This window comes from Pithys albifrons, chromosome 33, assembly GCF_047495875.1.
Source record: "Pithys albifrons albifrons isolate INPA30051 chromosome 33, PitAlb_v1, whole genome shotgun sequence".
Taxonomy (NCBI): domain Eukaryota; kingdom Metazoa; phylum Chordata; class Aves; order Passeriformes; family Thamnophilidae; genus Pithys; species Pithys albifrons.
In genome coordinates, this window is record NC_092490.1 from 1,412,286 (window position 1) to 1,434,980 (window position 22,695).

A 22,695-nucleotide genomic window follows, 5' to 3' on the forward strand; every position below is an offset into this window, starting at 1 on the left:
TGGGGAACAAGCCCCAAAGGGGCTTTGCTTGAGGAGCATCCCTGGATGGTGGAAACTCCTGGGATCCTCCCATTCCCCTACATGGAGGTGCCTGCCACAAATCTCCTAAAACCCCAAATCATCAAAATTTGGCTAAAACCCCCTCCAAAGTATGAAAATTAAGATCAAAGCAATTCCAACCACCAAGATTCACCTCCCAAAAGCCTTCCCAAAAAGTTGCTCTCTGTGGTCTCTCCACTTTGGGGTTCTGGGGGTCCCCCCTGTCCAGGCTGTTGGGGGTGCGTTGTGTTTTGGGGTCCCCTGTCTGTGGTTCTTCCTTTTCCAGGCTGCTGGAGGTCCCAGGAATCCCAGGGGTCTGACTCTGTGATGTGACCCCTTAGGGGTTCTGGGATTCCCCTCTCTCCAGGGTCCCACTCAGAACTACGGAGAGTCCCAGGGGTACTTTTGCCCCTGACCCTCTGCTGTGGGGGCTCGGGAACCCCCTGGGACCCCAAAACAGGGATTCCAGAGAGGGGGCACCCTCAGCAACCTGGAGAGAGAAGTGCCTTTGGAATCACCACCCTAAGCAGAGAGTCAAAGGAGAAGCTCCACTATCCCCCAGCTCCACTATCACCCCTCTCTGCTCCCCATCTCCAGAGGTCACCAGGCATCTGGTGTCCATAATAAGCTCCAAAATACCGAGATTCAGGCCAAAAAACCCCTCATCAACATCAAACTTGCAAAACATCAAGATTCATCCAAAACTCACTCCAAAATATGGAGATTATCCCATAAAACCCCTCCCAGAAGTTCTCCTCCTCTGGTCTTTTCACTTTGGGGTTCAGGGTTCCCCCCTCGTCTGGGATGCTGAGGGACCCACGTGTGTTAGGGTGGGTAGACTTGTTCTTCCTTGACCCAACGGGTAGACCTGTTCTCATTTATCCCCATGGGTAGACCTCCCTCAACCCGACGGGTAGTCCTGCTTTCTCTGGCGGACCTTCTCTTTCACTCGATGGCCTCCCTCCCTTCTCTGACCCTCCACGGGCAGACCTGGCGGCGCCGGCGGATGGGTAGACCTGTTCTCTCAAAACCCGGTGCCCACAACGACTCTCAAAACTGCTGTGTCTGCCCCGCTGGGCCTCCCCTGCTGATGGGGGTAGCAGGGCCGACCCAGGAACATCACCAGGAGAAGTGCAGGGGACAGGCACGCTCCTTCTTTTCCTCTTCTGGCGCTCCGAGTGCACACGAGGAGGTTTCAAGTCAGCGGGAGAACACGGAAAGAGAAGGGGCCCCCCAAACTCCACAGTGCCCCTGCTGCCCCACCAAGGGCCGTAAGGGCTGTGCCATGGAACACGAGAGCCGGGATGGGCCCGGCCAAAGCCCCCAAGGGCACCAGGATGTGCCGCTCCTTGGAGCCCGCGCCAGGGCTGCCACGGGGCAGGGCCGGAGCTGCACACAGGGACGGCAAAGGGCCCCGACAAAGTGCTGCGGGACCCCCGAGCCGAGCCCCGAATAGTCTGGGGATGCTCTGGGGGATTGGGTTGTGTTCAGGTTGGGGCTTGAGGGACCCGAAAGCTGAGCTGGGAATGCTCCCTGGGGGCTATTGGGGTCCCTGGGTGGTGTTTTTGGGTGTCCCAGTGTTGGTTCCTGGCAGAGCCCCTTGGTGGGCAGGGGCATGCGGGGACTCCCCTTGGTGAGGTTGGTGTGCCTGGGTCAGGCCCTTCATTGGCAGGTTGGGGAGGGGACCTCCCAGTACACGTGGTACCCCCAGAGCCTGGACAGGGGAGCCCCCCGAAACCCCAAAGTGGAGAGACCAGAGAGGTGGAACTCCTGGCAGAGCTTTTTTGGCTGAGTCTTGATGTTTTGCATGAATCTTGTGGGTGCAGGGGCGTGGGGATTTTCAGGGGGTCACAGGGCCAAGGAATGTGGGCTGTAGGGGCTTGGAGAAGTGGGATGGGGGGTCCAGGGAGACCCTGTGCTGAGGAAAGGGGTTCCAGGGGTCCCCGATGTCGAACAAAGGGACTCATGGGGTAAGGGCATCCAGGATAGCCAGAAAAAGGGGTTCAAATGAATTCCCAGTGTCCCATAAAGGGGAGAGTCTGTGGTCTGGGAAATGCAGGAGTGGGGGTCCTAGAGTGAAGAAAAAGAGGGGTGTGGGGACTGAAAAAGGTGGGATGCCAAGGAAAGGGGGTGCAGGTGGGTATTGGTGCAGGATAAGGGGGTGCAGGGGCTTTCCACTGCCTGGGAATGTGGGAACAGGAGGGGCTCAAGGTGAATAAAAAGCAGGACTGGAGGTTAGCAAAGATTATTGGGGGATGCGGGGGGTCCCTATACACAGAAAGAGGAGTCCAAGGGGTGTCAGGTTAAAGGAAAAGGGAGTGTGGATTCTGAGAGATGTGGGATGGGTGGGAAAGGGGGATCATAGGGATCCTGGAGTCAAAGAAATGGGGGTTTGGGGGCTGGAAAACCAGGAATGAGCAGGTAGGGGGGTCCTGGAACCCTGGCAGCCTGGAGAGGGGGGGGACCCTTGAGAAGCAGAACTCCCAGTACACAGGAGACCCCCAACAGCCAGGACAGGAGGGACACCCAGAACCCCAAAGAAGAGAGGCCAAAGACAAAGAACGTCTGGGAGGGTTTTTGGGGCTGAATCTTGGTGTTTTACAGGTTTTTTAGGCCACGAGGAGCCCAGTGAGTTCTAGAGATGGATTGGGGCAGGAGGAATCCCCAAACCATTGTGCTCACAACTTCTTTTTTCCCCCAAAATACCAGGATTTCTCCTTTCCAAAGCTTGGCCAGGTGGAGGAGGAGGCTGCAAGGAAGAGGAAGATGCCCCGGCAGCCCCAGGCAGGTGAGGAGGAAGTCAGAGCCCCTTTGCCCCTCTCTTGTGCTGCATCTTCCAGCCCAGCATGGCCCCGGCTGCAGGACAACCCCGCTGCCGACGCCGTCCTGCCGGGGCCGGGTTTGGGGGGATGTCCTTGGTCTTCCCTGTGGGCCGGAGGCAAATGCCCAGAGTGTCCTTGTTCCTTCCTGCCCCAGGCCCCGAGGTGAGCACGGGGAGCACGGAGGACAAATCCCCCCAGCAGAACCTGGTGGCTGAGGCCATTTTGAACAGCTCCATAGAGCAGGAAGTCACCGAGGAGAAAAAGCGACGGAGATCCCTGAGGAGGAGAAGCTCTCAACCGAGTTTTGGGTCCTCTGAGCAGGATAGAGCCACCCAGTGTGGGAAAGATGGCCAGAGCTTCAACCAGAGCTCTGAGCTGGGGGTGCAGGAGCAGCTTCAGAGCAGGGAGAAGCGCTACAAGTGCTTGGCATGTGGGAAGGGATTCAGCCTGAGCTCCAACCTGATCCAGCATCAGCACATCCACACTGGGGAACGGCCCTACACATGTAGAGTATGTGGGAAGAGCTTCAGTCAAAACTCCCACCTGATCCGCCACCAGATGATCCACACTGGGGAACGTCCCTACGGGTGTTCCCAGTGTGGGCAGAGGTGTCGGACCAGCTCAGAACTCCTCAAGCATCAGCGCACACACACGGGGGAGAGGCCCTTCCACTGCACCAACTGCGGGAAGAGATTCAGACGGAAGGACACCCTCATCATGCACCTGCGCCTCCACAGTGGAGAGAGACCGTACCAGTGTGGGGACTGTAGGAAGAGCTTCATCCGTAAGTCTGAGCTCATCATCCACCGGATGACCCACACTGGGGAAAGGCCGTTTGAGTGTTCCGAGTGTGGGAAGAGGTTTCAGAGAAGCTCAGATGTCCTCGTGCATCAGCGCACACACACCGGGGAGAGGCCCTTCTGCTGCACCGACTGTGGGAAGAGATTCAACAGCACCTCCCACCTCATCAGGCACCAGCACCTCCACACTGGGGAGAGGCCTTATGAATGTGACGAGTGTGGGAAGACCTTCACCCGGAGCTCTCACTTGACCAGACACCAACGGACCCACCCGTGAGGGAAGCCCCACGAGTGCCCCCACTGTGGGAAAAGCTTCGTCTGCTGCTCCATCTCTATCACCCACATTCCTTGTGACCCACATTTGGAAGAGCTCTGGTTGGTGGATTCCACATCCTCCTGCTTCTCCGTGGGCACTTGAATTAACCCAGGGGAGGAACATCCATGGTGTCATGGGTTTAGTTAGGCCCAGATTTAGGCTTTAGTTTTTAGAGCAAGGCCTTGGACAATCAGCTGACTGGAGCTGGGTCAGCCCAGCTGACTCCTACTGGCCAACTCTATTGCATCCCATATTCTGACATCATCTCAGACAGAAGAAGAGAGGGAGGAGGGATTTTCCTTCTTCTTGCCGGCTGAACAAGGAGTATCTTGGCATTGCAGAGCTCCTGGGGGGAGACCAAGATACTGGGGAAGTTGAAATTTATTTCCTGTTTGTTCTTGCTACCTTTTATTCTTAGTCTGTAGTTTGTATTTGATTTGTTTTCTATTTTCTGTTTAATATACCTTGTTCTGCTGAACTATGTCCTGTGTTTTGGTTTTTGGGGGGACAGGAGACTTTGCCTCTGAAGTGATTACTTGGCATTTTCCCACGTCAAAACCATCACATGTGGGGACACAGACTGAAGTGTGAAATCCATTGGGAAGGGGGAATTGCTGACTTCTGATCCTAAACATCTCCCCTGCTCCATACCCTTAGTTTATCTTGTGGCCTCAAGAATCCTGAATGGCGTTTCAGAACTTTTCTAAACTCAATAATTCCATAATTCCAATTCTCTGTGGCTCTGCCTCTCTGTGGGACATCCAACCCAACCCTATGCAAATTCACATGGTTCGTTATTTTTTTTTATTTTATTTTATTTGATCAATTTTCATCCCTTCAAATCACCTGAAATTGGGATTAAAATAAAGAAACTGAACAAAGACATCTAAAGTTCCACCATTCTCCTGAGAATTGGGGCAGGAATTTTGGGTTCAAAGGGATATTCAGGAAGATTTCAGGGTTCTGTGTGGATTTGGGAGAGTTTTCCCCAAAACTGGAGGTTTCCAGACCGACTGACATTTCTCCATCATTTTGCAGTCCAATATCTGAGAGGGATTGATCTCTCAGCTCATGACACCTCAATCCCACCCCAAAATGGCTCCATGCCACCTTGAAATGACTCAATCCCATCCCAAAATGGTTTTAACCAACTCAAACCCACTTAGGGGGAGTCAGCAGCAGGAGAAGGGGTGCTGCAAACTCAGGGATGATGGGATAAAATTGGGAGGGCTTGGATGCAAATTGGAAGGGTTGGGATGGGACTTGGAGGGGAATGGGATGGGATTTGGGAAACATGAGATGGGGTGTGTGGAAAAACTGAGGGAGCTTCTGTGGTGCCCTCCTATCCTGAGGGGGGTACTGTGAGGGACATGTGACATCAGCACTTGAAGTGGGAACCCACAGAGAGGGACACAGGGAGCTCTTCCTGAGGGGATCCTGCTGCTTTGCACCAGTTCAGGGGGCTTTAAATATCTTTTCAGTGTTTTGATCCTCTTTTTTTAAGCTGAGTTAAAAGTCTTGCAATTGGGGGGATGAGATGACCCTATTGACAGAAAAATCCTGCTGTTTTCAACAGCTTTTGGGGGTTCTCAATGGCTCTTGGGAGTTCTCTAACCTCATTCTGGGGGTTGCAGTGACCCCCTGGCTCCACTGGGGACTGAGGGGGGTTATAATCCACAATTCTGTGCTGTTACAAGTGACTTGTAGGGGAACCACATTTCATGGATATCTTACCTGTAGGAGGGTGTCTCCCCTTCCTCCAGACCTGCTGGGGTGGGGCTGGGACCCCTCGCCACACAGGGACCATCCACAGTACTTGGGGGGGTATAGGACTCCTTGTGCACTGGGATCAGCCCAGCTGGTGTCACAGAATGCCAGAATGTGCTGAGTGGGAAGGGCCCCCCAAGGATCATGGAGTCCAACCCTCAGCCCTCTACACGCCCATTCCCAAGAGTCACACCCTGTGCCCCAGAGCATCATCCAAACCCTTCTGGAGATCTGGCAGCCTTGGGGCTGTGCCCACTGCCCTGGGGAGCCTGTTCAGTGCCCCCCACCCTCTGGGGGAAGAACCTATTTGGAAGATCCAACCTGACCCTGCTCTGACACAACTGCAGGCCATTCCCTGGGTGCTGTCCCTGGTCCCCACAGAGCAGAGTTCAGTGCCTGCCCCTCCTCTCCCCCTGCCCAGAAAGTTATACTTACATTGAGGTTTCCCCTCAATCTCCTCTTATGAATCTCAACACACCAAGTGCCCTCAGCTGCTCCTCACACGCTGCCCCTGCAGGCCCTTGCCCATTTTGGTTTCCTCCCTTGGACACTCTCCAACGGCTCAATCTCTTCCTTCTGTTGTAGCGGCTCAAATAGCCTCAATATTTCAGGTGAGGGAACTACCACGGCTGTGTGATGTGGGGCCTGAGGGTGCCCAGGGGCCACTGTGACCCTGCAGGGCCTCATGGAACCCAGGGGACATTGTGACACTGCAGGGAGTTCGAGAACCCAGGGGACATTGTGACTCTTCAGGGCCTCATGGAACCCAGGGCACACTGTGACACTGCAGGGCCCAGGGCACACTGTGACACTGCAGGGCCCAGGGCACACTGTGACACTGCAGGGTCCAGGGCACACTGTCACACACACAGAACCAGCCAGCCCTGCTCAGCCATCAGCAGCAGCACAGAGGGCACTGCCCACCCCTGGCACCCCTGGCGCCACAAGAGGAGCCCAATTGGCCTCTCTGTTTCCAGCAGCAAAGGCAGACACAGCCCTGGCACCACAAGGGGCAGCTGCTGCTGCTCCTCACTGTGCCCAGCAGGGCACACACACGCACCCCCCGGCACAGCAGGAGGCACATCCAGCTGCTCCTGAGCCAGCACAGGGCAAACCCCTGTGCCCCTCCAGACTTGCACAGCTCCCTCTGTCCTGCCATCACCTCGGGCAGCTGCCCTGCACCTCTGGGGCTGCTCCCTGTCACTTCTCATCCTGAAACAGGAGGTCAGGACTCCAGCAGATCCCTTCTCTCTTCCCACTCGTGATTATGCCAAATGCCCTGTGGGGTGGGTGCAGCAGTGGCAGCAGAAGAACTGGCAGTGCAGGGGCAAACCCATCTGGGCTGCTGCCTTGTGGCAAAGGTATCACTGCCGGGGTGGAGCACCTGCAGTGAAGGTGTGTCCTGGGGGTGCTCCTGTACCCAAGAGTCAGGTCCCTGAAGAACAGCAGAACAACCAGCAGGTGGCTCAGGCTGCTGCCATTGAAGTGCCTCAGGTGCCTTGGAATTGGCAGCACAAGGGGGAATTATTTCTGGCTCCCTGTGCTAAGGACACCTCGGGCCATCAAGGCAGAGATGGAACATATGGATGGACTTGTGATTGAGGGGTGGGCTTAGCCATGGGCACTGTTGCACAGGGTATCCATGGATGTGAAATGTGCTGCAGTTACACAGGCCAAGTTGTGGAGCCTCTCTGGGATGGAGGACAATGGCTGGAATAGAAATAAGGGCAGGCCTGGCTGACTGACTGGATCATACTGCCCCAAACCCCCCCTGAAAGGGCCACATGCTTGTGGTGATGGAAACAACCACAGCAAGGCTGGAAACATCCCCTGTGTCCCATGGCACTGCCTGGAACACTGTCCTAGGCCTGAAAGAGGAAATATGATGGTGACATGTAACCCCTGAAAAAATTGAATCAGACCATGGAATACATTGCCAAAAGAACCTGACACACACCTGGACCAAAGAACCTGGCCCTGAGTGGCTGAATCCTATTTCCTGCCATGCAGCAGCCTCTGGGAAGATCCAAGGGTGCAATGGACAGGAAAAGGGCACACTGAGAGCAGTGGGTGGTGGGACCTGCAAACATTGGGATGCACATTTAGCAAAGGCCATCTGGTCAGTCCACATTGGGGCATCTCCCCATAGGTTTGGGCCTGCCCAATCAAAACTTTCAGGTTCTGTAGAAAGGAATAATGTTCCTGTAGTGCCCATTAAAACATGCTGGGAAAATCCTCTCCATTGTTCCTGCCTGAGGCCAAGGCAAACCCACCCAGGGGTTGCTTATGATAAAGGTCTCAGGTGTTTTTGAGGGGTGGTGTGGGAGGAGGGGAACTCTGGTGTGTGCCTTGACGGAATTTGATTTTGGGTGAGAATGGCCAATGGATCAATTGTATGGCATTGATAACTATCCAACACTGGGCATTATCCCTTCTGTGCTGGCTGGGTGGGCATCACCCCCCCGAGCACCTCATGCCATCAATCTTAGCCACGGCTCTTCTGGGCACCTGAGCCTTCACTTCCCTCTGATCCTTGCCCTCACACAAAGGAAGAGTGAACTGTTCTAAAACTGGCCTAGTGCAGCAGTGCTGGAATAAGAACTGACTCCAATGTCCAACCTGCAACAGAGCAGCACCCCACATGAGCTTTGCTGCTTGAGAGACTGTTCCCAGGGATGAAGGCCAAAGTCATGGCCTGAGTGAACTCAACAGACACTTTTGTGGCCATTTTGTGAACCACTGACAGAGCTGTTCCATTCCCTAAGGGAGTGATGTCTGTGTGTGTGTCTATCAAAAGAGAGAAGTAGAGAAGGTGGTGGGGAAATGGAAGTGTGAGACTTGGCATGAAATAAATGGGATGGAGTAAGGGCTGGACATTGTCCTGCTTTCATCTGGGATGCAGTTAATTTCCCCTCAGCAGTTGTTGCAGTGTCGTGTTTAGGATTCAGAAGGAGAATAATGCTGATTACACACTGAGGTTTTGTACTTTCCTCAGTCATGTTTATACCAAGTCAAGGACTCTTCTTTGTTATCTGCTTTGTGTCTCCTGCTCTGCAATGAGGAGACTCCCAAAAAAAAAAAAAAAAAGGTGAGAGAGATGACCAGAACTGGCCAAAGGGATATTCCACCCCATATCACATCATACCCAGTATATAAACTGGGGAGTGTTAACTGGAAGAACCTTATGTGGGCATGGGAAGAAGAGTTAGGCCTCAGTCAGGGGGTGGTGAGCAAGTGCATTGTGCATCACTTGTTTTTTCCCCTTCTATTACCATTACTATTATTATTTACCAGTATTATTGACTTTTACTTTGTTTTCAGTTATTGAAGTGTTCTTACCTCAACCCTCAAGTCTCTTTGATTGTCCTCCCAATTCCACTGAGCTGGAGGGGGGAGAGAGGGAAGGTTGAGTGAGTGTCTGTGTGGGGCTTCACCTCCAGCTGGGCCCCAAACCAGGACACCAGGGAGTTCTCCCTGCAGGCACGGAAATGCTCCCTTGCTCTTCTCCAGGGCATCCCCTTCCCCAGGTGAGTGTGTCCACTCCAGCCTGAGCAGTCGGTCCTGGCTCCCACCCTGTGATCCCTGCAGGGCCCTGAGCTGGAAGTGCTGCCCTGCAGAGGGAGGGGCTGTGCTGTCCTGGGGCCATATCACAGGTCCAAAGGAAAAGAAAACTGGAGAAAAGCAAAGGACAGAGAGCAATGAAGACAGACTCCTCTGACAAAGTCACACCAGTTTTCAGATAAATCTCCCCCAGATAGAAATGCATTTCCTTCTTCTGGTCTGTGCTGGCTGAGGGTGGTGTGAGCAGCAGGAGCTCTGCCCATGTGCTGCCAAGGCCTCAGCTTTGCTCTGCTGCATTGGGGACATGGAGCTGGTTTGTGACAGCTCTGACCATCATGAGGCAGGTCAAATGTAACCCACCTTTTATAAAAGTATCAGCCTTTGTCCTTCTGACTCTGCAGCAGAGAGGCTGAACAATTATTGTTATCTCTACTTTATATTTTACACCTTTATACTTGGGGACTGTTTTATTTAGGATTATGAATTTTCATTCTTTTGAGTGAAAATAGGAAAAGCCTTGAGAGGAGGCATGAGGGAAAGGGGCTCAGCTCTCTGTGACTTACAGGAGAGCCACGAGAGCTGCAGTGTCCATCATTCTGTTCCTTATCTGCTCTGACCTTTCCCTGGTGCTGCATTCACATTGAGTTCACACCAAGAAATCTTGGTAAACGTAAAGTCACAAGTGTCTGCGCTGTGGTGAGAGCAGGGCAGTGCTGCTTCCAAGGGCAGATCTGGGACATCTCCTCAGTGCCAGCCCAGAGGTGCAGCTGGGATGGAGAGAGCAGGACATGAGCCGTCCTGGAGAGATGTCCTTGGTTTATTCAACTCTTTGAGAATCGGATTCGGAGTTTCATTCCCTCCTCCTGAACTGAGATATTAATTTGTATGTCTCAGTTCCCAGCCAGACATGCCAGGCCAGAAGACTGAAAGAACAGGATGCCTCCATTTCACGTAGGTCCTGCTTTAATGTCCTCCCTGAAATGTGACCTGGGAACTGTCTGGGGTTGATGTGGGGGCTGGGAGCAGTCTCGAGCCCTGCAGCAGCCCCTGAGTGTGACAAGGAGCCCTCCCAGGGGCTGCTCCTTCCCCACAGCCCTTGTCCCCAGCCCTGTCAGCAGCTCCCTGGGCTGGCTGAGAGCTGCCCCTGGCAGGCAGCAGAGTCCCTGCCCCAGCACAGCACCCTGGGCTGCCGGACCCTGCTCTGCCCCACAGCCCTGGGCACCCCTGGCTGCACCCCCCGTCTCCACAGCTTTTCCAAAGTGCCCCTCAATAGACCCCTCCTCACACATCCCATCAGCTGGGGCTGGGCCAGCTTTAGTAGATGCCTCCAGGCGCTCCCCAGGGCAGTGGGCACAGCCCCAAGGCTGACAGAGCTCCAGGAGTGTTTGGATGATGCTCTGGGGCACAGGGTGTGACTGTTGGGGCTGGGCCTGTGCAAGGCTGAGGGTTGGACTCCATGATCCTTGTGGGTCTCGTCCCCCTCAGCACATTCTGGCATTCTGTGACACCAGCTGGGCTGGTCCAGGTTTACGAGGAGCTCCAACCCCAAAAGAACTGTGGGTGCCTCCTGTGTCGGGAGGGGTCCCAGCCCCACCCCAGCAGGCCTGGAGAAAGGGGGGACACCCTCCTGCAGGTGGGATGTACATCCAGTGTGGGTCTGTTACAAGCTTCTTGTAAAACCTCAGAATTAAGGGATTATAACCCACCTCAGCCCCCAGTAGAGCCAGGGGGTCACTGCAACCCCCAGAATGAGGGGGGACTCCAAGAGCCATTTATATCTTCTAAAGACCAGGCAAAACCAGCAGGATGCTCCCCCAGTTAGGGTCATATCACCACCTCAAAACTATCAGGGATTCACTTCAGACCCTAAATGAAAAAGCCAAAAGATGTTTATAGCCTCACAGAATTGGTGGAAAGTAGCAGGATTTTCCCCAAAACAACCTCCCTGTGTCCCTTCCATTTGAGGTCCCACTCCAAGTGCTGATGACACACATCTCCCACACTCCCTCACAGTGTCCCCCTCAGCATAGGAGGGAACCCCAGAAGCTCGTCAGTCTTTCCAGACCCTCCATCTCTCATATCCCAGTCCCCAACCCATCTTTAGAAAAGATCTCAAACACCATTCAGGATTGCTTTTGGCCACCAGAACAACAAAATGAATGGAGGAGGTGAGATTTTTAGTCTCAAATGTCAGCAAATCTCTTCTTCCCAATCAATTTCCCACAACAGGCTGTGTCCCCATGTGTGATAGTTTTGACTTGCCCAAATGTCAAATAATCACTTTGGAGGCAGAGTCACCTCTTGTCCCCACAAAAAACAAAACAGAGGCTGCAGTTCAGTATGATATGGTATATTAAATAGAAGAGAATATAAAATAGAAACCAAATAAAATAAAACTACACACTAAGAATAAAAAGTAGCAAGAACAAACAGAAAATAAATTTCTACTTCCCCAGTAAAGATGAGGAACTTCCAGAGGGCCTTGGTCTCTCTCCAGGAGCTCTGATCTGACACCCAACTCCTTGTTCATCCAGCAGAAAGGAAGAAAAAGTTCCCTCCTCCAATCGCAACACCTGTTTCTCCACAGACACAGCTTTTAGTGAGCCTTTAGTAAGGCTTTGAGAGGCTTCTACCTCTATTGTTAAATAAAGCACTGACTGCATCATTTTTTAGGGTTTTTCTTTGATAGTTTATTTCATAGTCCTCCTGGTCAGGGGTTACAGCTACTGGAGGAGTCATGGAAAGGAGGGAAGAAAGGCCAAAGGCTGAACTATGTTTACATTGAGGCAATTTATCTGTCTCTGCACAGATATTACAAATTAAGGAGGGACTTTACAGAACTATTTTTCTACACAATTGCCCACAATTTTAAAACCTACACACACCATCCAATCTAACAACACTCTGCTACAGGTAAATATTAAGTAATACATATTTCACAAAATTGCTGGGTCCAAGCAGTCTAATTTATCATATTTTTAACTTTATAGAAAGAGTTCTTAAGGTGTGTCTTTCCACAGAGTTTCTGCAGCTTCTTTTCTCACTTTTGCACCAGCTCAAGCTCTCCAGACAAATTCCATTCTTATCTTAGAAGGTGGTACCTGGAAATTTGTCCTTGGTTCCTTAGTCTGAAAATGTGTGTGTTCCAACATCCTCGCTCTCTTTTCATATCTGAGATGATGTCAGATTATGGTCTGGAACACCATTGGCCAGTAGGAGTCAGCTGGGCTGACCCAGCTCGGGTCAGCTGATAGTCCAAGGCCTGCTCTAAAAACCAAAGCCTAAGTCTGGGTCTAACTAAACCCATGACAGATATAAATTGGGCTCCTTTCCAGAGCCCAAAGGATTGGCATTCCAAAGATGTTTATTGTGGTCCTGAGCCGTGAGGGCTTTGGGACTGTTCGGCAGCGAGGGCTGTGCCCAGTTTGATGCTCCCCTTTCCCGAGCAGTGGCGCAGTTTGTAATAGTGGGGAAGGCAGAACAAGGCCTGAAAGAGTTAAAGTGCCCAGTTCTGCTGACAGAGAAAAACTGCTCCAATGACTCAGGGCATGTTCTGTCTGTTTTACCAAAGGAGTTCTGTGCTACTCACTGAACCAGAGTCTGACACAAGAGACTCCCAGGCCATAAATGAAGGAAACTTCAACATTTGAAATCAGTATGAGAGCCCAGAGCTGAGATTTTGTAGAGTTAAAGCCAAGATTTCACAAGTTTGACAGGTCCTGTCACTGAACAAAGAAAAGGCAGAAGTCCAACAGTGTTGAAGACGCTTCAAGACCACCCAAGGGATGAAGCCAGGAGACCACTACCCTAATTCTCAGCCAAAAGGAAAGCTCTGTCTAAAATTCCGTCCAGTCATGAATATGGAAATTAGAAGGTGTATCCATGAACCCCAAACAGCCTAAATGGCTCATTTTACACAAAAAAGGCAGGTAAGTTTTTTTTCCAGTATGGACTGGCTTTGCCTCCAATATTATTAAAAAATACCTTTACTGCTAAAAGAATCAAAAAATCTTTTAGAAATTCTTTTTATTCCAAGTGGTCCTGGGGTGTTTTGGGGAGGGGGGTGTCTCTGGGAAAGGATTGATGGAAGTCTGGAAGTAGTTTGTGAGTCCTGTAGTGGTTTGGGTGGTCTAGAAGGTGGTTTGGAGTGTCCTGGGGTAGTTTAGGCAGCTCTGGACCACTCAGGAAAGGATTTGGGGCATCCTGGGGGGCTGGGGGAGTTTTGTGGGTCCAGGTGGGGTATTTCAGAACCTCAGGGTTTGATTATTTTTTGTGTTCTTGTGATTCTGGGTGTGATTTGTGAAGTCCTGAGGGGGCTCTAAGGGGATTGGGGAGGAGCTCACCAGCCCTGAGTTTCCGAAACCCCCCAAAATCTGTCCCGTCCCCCCCCGCCGGCTCAACTCAGCGCTGCCAATTGGCACCTTCTGCCTCCCGTTGGTCAACACACCTGACCATCAACACACACAGCAAATCAACATCAAGGAATGTAGTAGTGGGGGCGGGGCCAGGAGACCCATGATATTTTGGGCCATTCCTACACTACAACTCCCATCGTGCCCCATGACCCCATTGAGTTCATCACAGACGGGTTTGTAGCCACCCAAGTGACCCCAAATCACCTCCCCAAACCCCCAAGTGCCCCCTGACATGCCAAAGTGCCCCACAAACCCTCCCAAGACCCATCAATTCCTCCCCATACCAGTTAGGACCAAGCCCCGCCTCTTCTCTTGGGGTCCCTCCCCCAAAATTTGGAAATCTAAGGAGACACTTCAGAGTTGGAAAGGGATTTGGAGGGCACTTGAAAGGCTGCGTGAGTTGGGGAAGGGATGTGTGTGGAACTGGGGATTTTAGGGACTATTAAAGAGAGTTGAGGTGGGATTAAGCAAATTTGGGGCAGAATTAAAAAAGGATTTGGGGTGGAAATAGGGATTTTAGGTGAAATTAGTGAGGATTTTAGGCTAAATTAAGCAGATTTGGGAAGAAATCAAGGATGTTATAGGTGGAATTAAGTGATATTTCCTTGGACTTAAGGCAATTTTGTGAAAAAACTAAGGAAATTTTGTTTGAATCTTAGGGATTTAGGGAGAAATTAGGAGGATCTGGGATGAGATTTTGAGGGTTCTAGGAAGGATTAAGAAAATTTGAGAATTCAGGAAATTGGGGTAGAATTACAAGGCTTGATGCCACCAGAAGAAACAATGCATTGAAGAAGGTGAAATATTCTGCGATGTAAAGGCAACAACTCTGCTCTTCCCCATGTTTCCAACATTGGTCTGTGTCCTGATGGAGGTTCCTCTCCCTGTGCTCACCCCAACACCAGAGAGAACCAGGAGGACATGGAGATCACCAGCCAGGTGTCTTCCCAATGCAGATAATTAGGAATGTGGGTCTCCACATCTGTAGCCAACATGGGTCCGCCAATGGGTGATGGAGTTGGAGCAGCGGACAAAGCTCTTCCCGCAGTCGGGGCACTGGTTGGGCTTCCCTTACTGGTGGCTCCGTTGGTGTTGGATCAAATTAGAGCTGTGGGTGAAGCTCTTCCCACACTCATCACACTGGTAAGGCCTCTCCCCGGTGTGGATACGCCGGTGGATGTAGAGGTGGGAGCTGCTGTTGAATCTCTTCCCGCAGTCGGTGCAGGGGAAGGGCCTCTCCCCTGTGTGTGTGCGCTTATGCCTGAGCAGGTGTGAGCTGGTTCGAAATCTCTTCCCACACTCAGAACACTGAAAGGGCCTCTCCCCAGTGTGGATGTATCGGTGCCTGATGAGGTGGGAGTTCTGGTTGAATCTCTTCCCGCAGTCGGTGCAGTGGAAGGGCCTCTCCCCGGTGTGTATGCGCTGATGCATGAGGAGAACTGAGCTGGTCTGAAACCTCTTCCCACACTCCAAACACTCATAGGGCATCTCCCCAGTGTGGGTCATATGGTGGATGATGAGGTCAGACTTACGGATGAAGCCCTTCCCACACTCCCCACAGTTGTAAGGCTTTTCACTGCTGTGGATGTGCCTGTGGGTAATGAGGTTGGAGCTGTGGTTGAAGCCCTTCCCACATTCCCTACACCTGTAGGGCCGTTCCCCAGTGTGGATGTGCTGGTGCTGGATCAGGACAGTGCTGGTGCTGAAGCCCTTCCCACATTCCAAACACTTGTAGCGCTTCTCCCTGGTCTGAAGCTGCTGCTGCATCACCAGGTCGGAACTCTGGCTCAAGCTCTGACCGTCTTCCTGCCTCTCGTTGGTACTTTCCTCCTTGGAACAAGCAGGGTTGGGTTTCAATATCCTCCTCCTGCGAGATCTCCTTGGCTTTTCATCCCTGTTGACTTCCTGTGCTGTGGAGCTGTTCAAAACAGCCTCTGCCAGGAGGTTCTGCTGGGGGGATTTGTCCTCTGTGCTCTCCATGCTCAGCTCGGGGTCTGGGGCAGGAAGGAACAAGGACACTCACGGCATTTGCCTCCGGCCCTCAGGGAAGGCCAAGGACATCCCCCCAAACCCGGCCCCGACAGGACGGCATCGGCAGCGGGGTTGTCCTGCAGCCGGGGCCATGCTGGGCTGGAAGATGCAGCACAAGAGAGGGGAAAAGGGGCACTGACTTCCTCCTCACCTGCCCGGGGGTCCTGTGCCATCTTCCTCTTCCTTGCAGCCTTCTCCTCCATCTAGCCAAGCTTTGGGAAGGAGAAATTCTGTTTTCTGGGGAAAAACAAGGTGTGACTGCATTGGGCTGGGGGCTCCTCCTGCCAAAGACCATCTCTAGAACTCAGTGAGCTTGTTGTGTCCATAAAAATCTCAAAAATTCCAAGATTTAGCCAAGAAAACACAGAGAGGAACTCCTCCTCTTTGGCTTCTCCATTTTGGGGCTCTGGGGGTCCCCCTCCCCCTGTCCTGGCTGTTGGGGGTCTCCTGTCTATTCAGGGTCCTCCCTCTCCAGGCTGCCGGGGCTCCAGAAACCCCCTGCCCGACCATTCCCAGGTTTCCTGTCCCCACACCCCTTAATTCTATGACTCCAGGACAACTCTGACCTCCCTTTCACACCCATCCCACTCTCCCTTTTCCTTTACACTGCCATTCCCTGGACTCCCCTTCTCTGGGCACAGGGACCCCCTGGACCCACCAACTACCTCTCCCCACCCCAGTCCTGCCTTTCCTTCACCTTGGCACCCTTCTGATCACCCACTCACAGGCACTGGGGTGCCCCTGCACCCCCTTATACTGCACCAATACCCCTGCAACACCATTTCCTGGCCATTCCTTCTCTTCCAGCCCCCACACCTCCTGTTTTTTTTTTTATTCTGGGACCCCTGAAACCCCCACTCTTGAATTTCTCAGACCACAGACACCCCCCTCTCCCCGCTTTTTGGAACACTGGGGGACCCCTTGAATCCCTTTTTCTGGACAGTATGGGTCTCCCTATCCCATGATTCCCCTTTCCCCAAAATTGGGGACCACTGGACCCCCTTTCCTGGGCAGAGAGTCTCCCTGAACCCCCCATTTCCCTTCTTCAAGCAACTACATCCCCCCTTCCCTGGACCTGTGCCCCCCTGAAAACCCCCTTCCCCAGCACTGTGTCCCCCCTGCACAACAAAAGATTCAGCCTCAAAAAAGCCTCCCAGAAGTTCCCGCTCTCTGGTCTCTCCACTCTGGGCTTTGGGGAGTCTCCCCTAATGGGCTTGCTGGAGGGTCCTACATGTATTGGGGGCCCCCCTCTCCAGGCTCCCTGTTTTAGTGTCCCAGGGGGGTCCCCGAGCACCCCGAGCAGAGACTCAGGGCAGAAGCCGCCCCTGGGACCCTCGGTATTCCTTGCAGGGGTTTGGAGGGCCCTGGAGTTGTTTTGGGAGGTCTGGTAGGGAGTTTTAGGGGGATCCTGGGATAGTTGGTGTAGGTCTGGAAGTGGTTTCGGGGACCTGGTGTGGTTTGGAGGGACTGGGAGAAAGATTAGGGGGGTTTTGAAGTAGGCTACGAGGTCCTGGAGAGGTTTAGGGTGGTCTGGGTGGGGGTCTGAGAGGAGGTTGAGGGAACTTGGGCAGGTCTGGGTGCCCTAGAAGTGGGTTGGCGAGTCCTGCAGTGGTTTGGGGGATCTGGGAGATGAATTTAGGTGGGTACGGGGGAATTTTAGGGTTCCTGGGCGGTTTAGACGGTCTGGGAGGTGGCTTAGGGGGTCTCTCGGGTGTTTGGGGTGGCCCGGGGTGTCTCAGGAGCTCCGGAAAGTTCAGGACGAGATTTTGGGCATCCTGGGGATCCAGGGGAGTTTGGGGCTTCCCGGATGGGGGCTTTGGGAGTCTCAGGGGTATTTTCGGGGGGCATTTGGGGTGTTCGGAGGCGCATCCCGGGGTCGGGGGAAGGGCTTACCCGGCTTCTTCACCTGCACGGCCAAGACGGCCCCGGGGGGGTCCCGGGGGTCTGTGAGGTTTGGGCGGATCGTGAGAGAACGCCAAAATCCGCCCCGAGGCCCCGAATGCCCCCAAAATGATGCCAAATTTTCACAGAAACGACTCGAAACTCGCTGCCATTTCATAACTCTCCAGGAAGCGCCGTCGAGTCCCGCCCTCCGTCTGCGCCGCCTTTGATTGGCCGCTTTGCCTGCCCGTCAACTCTTGGAGCCAATCAGCGTCCAGAAATGCACCGGGCGGTAACGGGGCATGGAGTCCGCGCCATTTTGAGACTGTCCCGTACTACAACTCCCGTCATGCACCGCTGCTCGTTCTGGCCAATCACAGTCGGGGCTACAACTCCCGTCTCCCCCGCGCCCAATCGGGTCGGTCCCAGCCGGTTTGCAGCCCCCCAAGTGCCCCCCGGATCCCAAACTGCCCCAGAAGTGCCCCCAGGATCCCCAAGTGCTCCCCCAATACACACTCAGGAGCCCCAAATCACCTCCTCGGACCCCGAAGTGACCCCCAATTTTATCCAGGACTTACAAGTGACCCCTAAAATCCTCTTTGGACACCCAGATTCCATTGCTGGACACTCGAGTGACCCCCAAAGGTCCCCTCGGATACCCAAGTTCTTTTCTAGTGCCCCATAAATGCCCCTCAGACCCCAGTGGGACCCTCAATTGCCCCCCAAGTGCCTTCCAGGTCCCCAAATCCACCCCAACCTCCCCAAAGCCCCCCAGCCCTCCCTTCCCACGGGCCCCTTTCCCGGGACTTGGGGCTCCAAAGGGGCACTTGGGGGTCGGGGGGGATTTGGGAGCACTTGGGGGGCTGGTGGTGTGGGGAAGGGATTTCGCGTGGAATTAAGGGAATTTAGAGTGGAATTAAGTGGATTTGAGGTTAAATTGGGAGAGTTTGGGTGGAAATAAAGGAATTTGGATGGAATTAAATAATCCTAATGTGAATTTAAGGGGATTTTGCTGGACTTTTAGGGATTTGAGATGAAATACTTGGGATTGTAAAAGGGATTAAGGTATTTCTGAGTGAAATTAAGAGATTTCGGGGGGAATTAGGGATACTTTGCGTAGAAATAAGGAAATTTTTGATTGAATTAAGAGGATTTGAGGCGGACATTTAGAGATTTGGGAAATTTGAAGTGGAATTAAAGGAACTTTGAGTGCAATAAATGGTATTGGGGAATTCTAGATGGAATTAAGGAAATTCTGGGTGACATTAATGTTGATCTTCAGTAGAAATATGGGAATTTACCTTGAAATTGGGGATTTGGGAAGAAATGGGAAAGATTTTTTGATGAATTAAAGGAATTTGGGGTAGAATTCAGGGGATTTGGGGTAAAATAAGCAGAATTGTGATGGGTCTACAGGGATTTGAGGTGGAATTAGGGAAACTGTGGGCAGAAACATCATGGTATGAGGTGAAAATTAAGGCATGTTTTGGTGGAATTCCTGAATTTTGGGTAGAATTAAGGTGACTTTTTGTGAAATTCTGAGGATATGGGGTAAAACTGGGGGGATTTGGGATAAAAATCTGGGGATAATAACAGGGATTCAGAGACTTTTGAGTGCCATTAAGGAATTTTGAGTGGAATTAGAGAGCTCGATGGCACCAGAAAATATGATGGAATGGAGCAGGTGAGATTTCTGGGGGTGTAAACTCAACAAAACTGCTCTTCCCAATGAATTCCCAACTTCTTTTTCTTGTGATGGATGTTCCTCCCCCTGCACTCACCCAAGTGCCCACAGGGAACCAGGAGGGTGTGGAGACCTCCAGCCAGATATGTTCCCAACAATGGTCACTGGGAATGTGTCCCAATGTGGGTCACTGGGAATGTGGGTCACAAGGTTGTTCCCAATGTCCCAGGTTCAGGAGGATTCCCAGCACAAAATAAAAGACACTAAAACAGAGCTGAGGTAACAAAGCAAATTTATTGCTGAGGAAAGGAAATGGATCCTGTTCCTTGGCACACAAACAGCACATCCCCAGCCCTGCAATCTCCCCAAACCAATGGATCCTGTTCCTTGGCCCAGCAAACAGCACATCCCCAGCCCTGCAATCTCCCCAAGCCAATGGGTCCTGTTCCTTGGCACACAAACAGCACATCCCCAGCCCTGCAATCTCCCCAAGCCAATGGATCCTGTTCCTTGGCCCAGCAAACAGCACATCCCCAGCCCTGCAATCCCCCCAGGCCAATGGATCCTGTTCTTTGGCACACAAACAGCACATCCTCAGCTCTGCAATACCCCCAGGCCAATGGATCCTGTTCCTTGGCACACAAACAGCACATCCCCAGCCCTGCAATACCCCCAGGTCAATGGATCCTGTTCCTTGGCACACAAACAGCACATCCCCAGCCCTGCAATCCCCCCAGGCCAATGGATCCTGTTCCTTGGCACACAAACAGCACATCCCCAGCCCTGCAATCCCCCCAGGCCAATGGATCCTGTTCCTTGGCACCCACACAGCACATCCCCAGCCCTGCAATCTCCCCAGGCCAATGGATCCTGTTCCTTGGCAGACACACAACACATCCCCAGCCCTGCAATCTCCCCAGCCCATGGGGCAGGAGCAGCAGGTGCAGCGGCACTGTCGGCAGGGCAGGCTGGCAGTGCCCCTTCAGGCCCTGCCCTGCACCAAACCAGGCCCAGCTGGGCCACCTCACCCCCAGCCCAGCCCACCCCTCCTGGCTCCTCTCTCTGTAGGGCAGCTTTGCCAGCTGCAGCACCAGCCCCTGCGTGCCCATCGCACCAGCCCAGGCTGCAGCAGCTCAAGGGGCTGACTCCGGGACAACAATGGCTCTGTCCATCATTCTTCCTGGGGCACAGCCCAAGCTCTCAGCACTTCCAGCTCACACTGATGGCTCTTTCTCCAGGCCTCAGGTCTCCACAGGCCACATCGACGAGCACAACTACAGACCAAACATTACAGGCCCAGACAGGACTCTGGTCCCTGACACAAAACCTCCTCAGAATAAAAAGCTTCCTCTGCTTCTACCGCTCCCAGCAGAGCCCAGAGCCAGTGAGGACCTGCAGTGGGATCATACTGGGAGCGAGGGAGGATGCAGCTCTTCTTCTTCTGTGTTCCCTGCTCTGCTTTTAATGCTCTGCCTCAGGTGCTGGTCCCCCACATCCCTCTGCTCAGTGAGGAAACCTCCCAAGGCTCTCTGGGAGCCCAGAAAACCCACAAGGTGCCTCTTTGTTCACTTGTCCCAGCAAAGCTGCAGAGCCTCAGAGCTCAGTCCCTCCCTCTCCTGCCCTGGAGCTGCAACCAGAGGTGACCTGGGGATGGGGAGACGTGAAGCCAAGCCCTGGGGATGTTTGGAGTGATCCCAGAGGGGGCTGCAGGGCTCCCCCTGCCCTGCTGAGCAGGTGAAGTCCTGCACAGTATCCAGGGGCACTGGCTGTATTTTCCATCCTTCCCAAGGAAATGGGATGAGAAGAACAAAACCTGTTTGTGCCAACACTGTGCCCCAGGCTGGGGGTGGGCAGCAAACCCTCTGGAGAGCAAAGCATTTGGGTAGGGCCAGAAGCAGCTCAGGAAAAGACACAGAAGGTCCTTTTTATCCCCAGGATTTGCTGCAGGGAAGGGATCCAGCCCCATCAGGGACATTGGCCCCTCCAAACCCGTCCCCCCAAGCAGAGCCCCCCTGGGATGGGGCAGAGGGGCCGAGGGATGTCACTTATCCGGGCCCCTCCGGGGCACAGCAGGGCTGGCACAGATGGTGGTCAGTGCCCTGTCCCTGCCCCTGGGACACTGGGATCCGGGATAATGGAGAGTTTGGCCTCTCTGGAGCAGGAGCAGAGCCCGGCAGGGGGGTGGGCTCGTGTCCCTCCAGGCTCTGAGTCGCTGTCCATGTGTCACCGCGGCCGCAGGAGCCACAAAGAGCCACTGCCGAGGGTGAAGCTCCTCCGAGGGGTGTGAAGGGGCTGTGGGGGGAGAGAGGAAAGTGCTGAAAGGGCTCCTGGTGGTGCATCCCCCACCTCCTCCTCCTCTTCTTCTTACCCCTCCCTTTCACTGCCATGCACTAATATAGATATAACAATGTTAATATATTATATTGTCCTGGGTTGAGCTGGCAAAACACCAACTGTCCAGAACAGAGTGAAAAGGGTTCTTTACCCCCCAACCAGCCAAGGGAAAAAAGAGAAAGAGAGGGAAAAAACCACTTCAAACCAGGTTTATGCTGAAACTAACTACATATATTTATACAGAAAAGAGAAAATTAAGAGAAAGCTACAATATAACACACACTTACACAAGTTATGTATAACAAGAGATAACTTCCCACTTCCCAGTAAACACAAATTCTACCATTTTAACTACAAATCATTCTAGAGAAGTCAATTCTTCAGAGACAGACTTAAGGAGAGAGAAAACCTAAGAACAAACATTTTACTTCCCTAAGATAACAGGTTGGTAAGCCGGTGCTCTGGGCTTGGGCCTCCCCACTCTGCTGGGATGGCAGAGTGTCTTGCTGGGACCACAGCTCTGAAGCAACTAACCAAGTCACTCCCACACACTGGATTTTACACCCTTTGAGATGATGTAGTATGGTATGGAATACAATAATATTGGCTGGAAGAAGTCAGCTGTTAGCTGGCTCAGCCCAGCTTAAATCAGCTGACAATCCTAGGCCTAGCTGAACTTTAAAACCTAAATTTAGGCCCACCTGGCCAAACCCATAAAATATCTATATATATCATGTATTATCTATTTTATTCTATCATTATTACTCTTACTAAACTATTAATATTGTATTAGAATATAAAGAAAATATTATTTGAAAGAGCAGTTTAATTTATTTAATTATATTGTCATTGCATAAACTATTTATTTCTAAATTTGTATATTTTTTAATACTTATAAGAAAATATTTTAATTATGATTATTTGAATACATTTCCATTGCATTTATTATTCATTTATTTGTTTATTTTGTTAATTATATATATATAAATTATTATTTAAAATATAATTTTAATTCTAATATACTGATTATACTTTTGTTGCATAT

At 52.3% G+C, this 22,695-nt stretch overlaps 2 protein-coding genes across 2 annotated transcripts in view; one reads left to right on the plus strand and one right to left on the minus strand.

Annotated features, from left to right (window-relative positions):
- Positions 1-22,695, minus strand: part of LOC139684162 (uncharacterized) — a 1,455,962-nt gene that overhangs the window by 1,376,024 nt on the left and 57,243 nt on the right. Inside the window, 1 exon segment of the mRNA XM_071579763.1 lies at positions 14,796-15,464. Within this exon segment, the coding sequence (XP_071435864.1) occupies positions 14,796-15,464 (669 nt within the window).
- Positions 1-22,695, plus strand: part of LOC139684161 (uncharacterized) — a 1,434,678-nt gene that overhangs the window by 1,314,592 nt on the left and 97,391 nt on the right. The window contains 3 exon segments of the mRNA XM_071579762.1: positions 878-881; positions 3,314-3,469; positions 3,638-3,934. Of these exon segments, the coding sequence (XP_071435863.1) occupies positions 878-881; positions 3,314-3,469; positions 3,638-3,934 (457 nt within the window).